This window comes from Colobus angolensis, unplaced genomic scaffold (assembly GCF_000951035.1).
Source record: "Colobus angolensis palliatus isolate OR3802 unplaced genomic scaffold, Cang.pa_1.0 Scaffold24, whole genome shotgun sequence".
In the NCBI taxonomy this organism is placed as follows: domain Eukaryota; kingdom Metazoa; phylum Chordata; class Mammalia; order Primates; family Cercopithecidae; genus Colobus; species Colobus angolensis.
The window spans coordinates 1,029,312-1,033,972 of record NW_012115599.1 but is presented as its reverse complement, the minus strand read 5'-3'; the positions used below and the strand labels follow the sequence as shown (position 1 = coordinate 1,033,972).

At 37.1% G+C, this 4,661-nt stretch overlaps 1 protein-coding gene across 1 annotated transcript in view; it reads right to left on the bottom strand.

The window, feature by feature from the left end:
- Positions 1-4,661, bottom strand: part of EXOC6B (exocyst complex component 6B) — a 696,611-nt gene that overhangs the window by 593,266 nt on the left and 98,684 nt on the right. Inside the window, exons 3-5 of the mRNA XM_011945178.1 lie at positions 4,005-4,052; positions 2,055-2,145; positions 1,908-1,953 (exon numbers count right to left, since the gene is read on the bottom strand). Coding sequence (XP_011800568.1) covers positions 1,908-1,953; positions 2,055-2,145; positions 4,005-4,052 — 185 coding nt within the window. The remainder of the gene's footprint in view (positions 1-1,907; positions 1,954-2,054; positions 2,146-4,004; positions 4,053-4,661) is intronic.

The following is a 4,661-nucleotide window of genomic DNA, read 5'->3' as shown; positions in this document are numbered from 1 at the left end:
TTTTTTTTTTTTTTTTGAGATAGCCTCACTCTGTCACCCGAGCTGGAGCTCAGTGGTTCAATCTCAGCTCATCGCAACCTCTGCCTCCTGAATTCAAGCTATCATGTGAGACAATTCTCATGCCTTGGCCTCCAAAGTACTTGGGATTACAGGTGTGCACCACCTCCTGTAATCAGCTCCTTTTTTTGTTTTTCAGTACAGATGGGGTTTCTCCATGTTGACCAGGCAGGTCTCAAACTTCTGGCCTCGAGTGATCCACCCGCCTCAGCCTCCTAAAGTGCTGGGATTATAGGTGTGAGCCACTGTACCTGGCTCACAGGTTATTTTAAATTCTCTATAATTTTAGAACTTTACTAAAAGGATATTAGGGAACTAATACTACTTTCATATCTCAGGCAGAACTTCTCATAGTGTTCTATCCATGTTCTCTTATGAGAGCATGTCCTCCTATTTTAATGTCTAATGATTCAGCTTCAAAATTCTTGAGAATTTTGAATTTTTATCCATAATATTTATATTCTTATCTCAATATTAAATATATTTTAAATGTATACTTTTTCCCTCAAAACCTAGGTAAAATTAACATTCCAAGAAGACATGCTCTGTTTATCCTATAGCTTCATATACCCTCATCATACTGCAGGGCATCTCAGGGTAGAGAGATGGGAGATGCTTACTCTAGTTTGGGGAGCAGAACTATAGAGTCACTGTAGATTTTCCTTCAGAAGAAAACAACATACAGAAGAGAAATCCTCTGAATTTAACCTCATCCTTCCCCTTTACAAGAGTTAATTTTATGCGGCAACTTGGCTGACCACTGGACCTAGATATTTGGTCAAACATTATTCCAGATGTTTCTGTAATGGTATTTTTTAGATGAGATTAACATTTAAGTCAGTAGACTATGAGTAAAGATGATTACCCTCCATAATGTGAGTAGGCCTCATTCCACCACAGGTGAAAACCTTAATAGGAAAAAAGCTGACTGTGCCCAACGAAGAGGGAATGCTACAGAAGAGTCCCTTGGGACTCAAGCTATTATCTTAACTCTTCACTGGACCCTAGCTTGCCAGACTACACTGCAGTTTTTGCTACACTTGCTATACTCCACAATCATGTGAGCCAATTCCTTAAAATAAATACTTTCCTCTCCAGTAGGTAGAGATACACGCGCACGCGAGTGTGTGCGCGCACACACACACACACACACACACACACGCTATTGGTTCTGTTTTTCTGAAGAACCCCAGCTAATGTACTCTTGCACCAAAACCAGTACTATTTTTTTCTACGACACTATCAAATAAATCAAAACATATCTCAAACCAACTATCACTAAAATAGGTATATGCTTTTCCTTAGAAGACTGGGTCTTGGCCTGGCGCAGTGGCTCACGCCTGTAATCCCAGCACTTTGGGAGGCCGAGACGGGCAGATCACGAGGTCAGGAGATCGAGACCATCCTGGCTAACACCGTGAAACCCCGTCTCTACTAAAAACACAAAAAATTAGCCGGGCGCGGTGGTGGGCGCCTGTAGTCCCAGCTACACGGGAGGCTGAGGCAGGAGAACAGCATGAACCCGGGGGACGGAGCTTGCAGTTAGTGGAGATCGCGCCACTGCACTCCAGCCTGGGCGACAGAGCGAGACTCCGTCTCAAAAAAAAGACTGGGTCTTTTAAAAATCTAACTGTAAGTATTATTTGTTAAACCTAATACATGACAGAACACATTAGCATACCACATATATATATAAATAAATCTAGAATGAATCAATAAATATACAAAAGGTTAAGATGTTAGAAACTTAATTATTTTTTGAAAAGTTATGCTAAATATGGACCTAAAAGTATTCTAAATAACAGATATTTTAGGTAGTAAAAACTGTTCAATTAAAAAAAAAATCTTACCTCTTAGTTTTCATCTGGTCCCTCAGTTTGCTGTACATCTCTAGGACTTAAAAGAAAGAAAAGAAAACACAAACATGATTTAGAGAAAGCCTAATTAAAGCAAAAAAAAATTACACCAAGAATCCTTCTCCATTTCCAGTTCCTCACCTGGAAGACACAGCATTAATTTATCAACAGTGGCAGAAATATTTCTCTGTTGTAGTCGACACTGCTTCAGCTCTTCCATTGCTATTACCAGCTTGGCAAGAGGGAAAAAGACTGAATTATTATGCCAATGGCTGTAAATAAAAAGCTTTCAGTCACATTTTTCCACACTGTGTTCAATTCATCAGAAAATCCCAGACAGTTTCTTAGTAAGACCTGCCAAGTGAACTAAAGAACTGCCTTTCTTAACCAGTAAAACATTCCTGCACAGTTTCCCGCTTTCTCCCCAAGATACATACAATACTAGGAAGGGCTAGGTAAAACGAAGTCCTAAAATACAAGGGTTATCCAGGGGAGAAAAAAAAAAAAACTATCTTCAACTAAATCTCTATTTCAACAAATAAACCACACACTTAAAAGATGTGGCTTTTCTAAAAGTTACAGTTTGGTGAAAAGTAACTCACTTTTATTCCCCTAGCTCTAGTTTTAAAGGCTTCTATCAGAAGTCATACCATAATATAACTAGAAGAAATTGTACTCTACAGAATTTAGAATGTGAGACAAACTTCTTTAAAAAGTAATAATCTACACATCTACTTGCAGCATTCATCCTATACCCATACCTAAAAATGTTATCTGCTTAGATACCATGCAGAAAAGAACCAGAGAATGGTCCTAAGTCACTGATAAAACAATCAAAAGCTAATCTTAAAGGTTATTAAAATTAAACATTTAAAAAGTATTAGGTGATAAGAAAGAAGCATGATAACTGAGAAGAGTTATGTACTATAAGTCAGAAAACCTGGGTTTTAGTCCCAGCCTTGCCAATAACTATGTAAAAGACAGCAAATCATTTGTTTTAGTTTCCTCATCAATCAAACAGTGATAATACCTGTCCTGATTTTGTCGGCCATGAGGATCAAATGAGCAAATACATATAAAATAATATTGTAAACTGTGATGGTTTAAATGGTAAATATGTCATTAATAGAATCAATGATTTTTTTTAATGGTGGGGGGATAGAGATGGGGTCTCCCTCCATCACCCAGGCTGAGAGTGCAGTGGCGCAATCATGGCTCAATGCAACCTTAAACTCCTGGGCTTAAGAGATCCTCCCACCTCAGTCTCCCAAATAGCTGGGACTACAGGCATGCACCACCATGCCTGGTTATGGTTGTTTTTCTTTTTTTTTTTTTTTTTGGTTTTTTTTAGGGGGGGTGGGGGTAGAGATGGGGTCTCACTATGTTGCCCAAGCTGATCTCAAACTCCTGGCCTCAAGTGATCCTCTCACCTCAGCCTCCCAAAGCACTGGGATTACAGCATATAATCTCAGCCTCTGTGGCTGGTTGATTAGTTTGTCAAATAAATATTTGTTGAGCATCCACATTGTGCCAGTCACTATTTAGGTACATGGAGGGGATACAGCAATGAATAAAGCAAACAAAAATTTCTAATCTCATGGGGTTTAATTTCCAATGAAGGTTGACAGGCAAAAATATATATATAAGTAAAAATATATTAAATATAATCTCAGAGCATGACAGGCACAATGAAGAAAAAGTGGGAAAGGATCAAAAGAATGCACGGGTAAGAGTGAGACCACAATTTCAAATAAGGTGGTTAGGAAAGGCCTCATTAAGAAGGCAACATTTGAGCAAAGATTTGAAGAAGGTGAATATTGAGGAAATAACATTCCAGGCAGAGGAAGAGCATTACTGTATTATGACAAGTCAATGATCTAAAAGCACAACTAAGAAGGCTGTATCCTCTCTCCTTAGACTTCCCAATGACTACGTTCATTTAATTCACATAAACATTAGGAAAAGCAACAATAATGTCCAAGTACTTCCAACATACTACTTACAGTCTTAACCACTAAATGAATAACATAGTCATTAAAAGAGAGTGGCATGAAACAGAAAAGATTTCTTCAAAAGGTAAACTGGTCTTACTTCCTTTCCCTCATGTTGTAGTTTTCTATTAGTATCCGTCACTTGATTCTGTGGAGAGAAGACAATTTATACTCATAAAAAACAAACATTTAGACAATAGTTGAAAAAGATCTAAATTTAATATGAAAAGAATGGGAATAGGTAGGTAGATATTTTCAGTATTCCACTACATATTGGTCCAGTGGCATTCTCTTGGGTTTAAATTATGTCAACTTTTCTACTGGATGTTTGCACGACCTTTTGAAAAGAAAAATTTACTAAAAAATATGGTGAGTTTAGAACAGTTCTAAACTAAGATACTATAATAACTGAAGATCACACTTTAACTTTGGGGAGACAAGAGGAAAAAGGGGAGAGAAAAGAAAGAACAAATTTTATCATAGATATTCTTCATTTCACCAATGTATTCCTAGAAAAGTTGGGTATACACTGAACTTTTTAACTCAAGTCAAAGTTTCCTTGTTTGCTTATTATTTTATTTTTAGAAAATGCTTTACCTAAATTATTTTTGGATCATTAATTCTTAACAGCTGCTAACAGTTCCATACTTCCATTTTTCCAACATAATCTCTCCATCAGATAGTCAAAAATTTGTGAATACGTCCTTAAATGATCCAGAGTTCATTATTATTATTATTTTTTTTTTTTTTTTGAGAC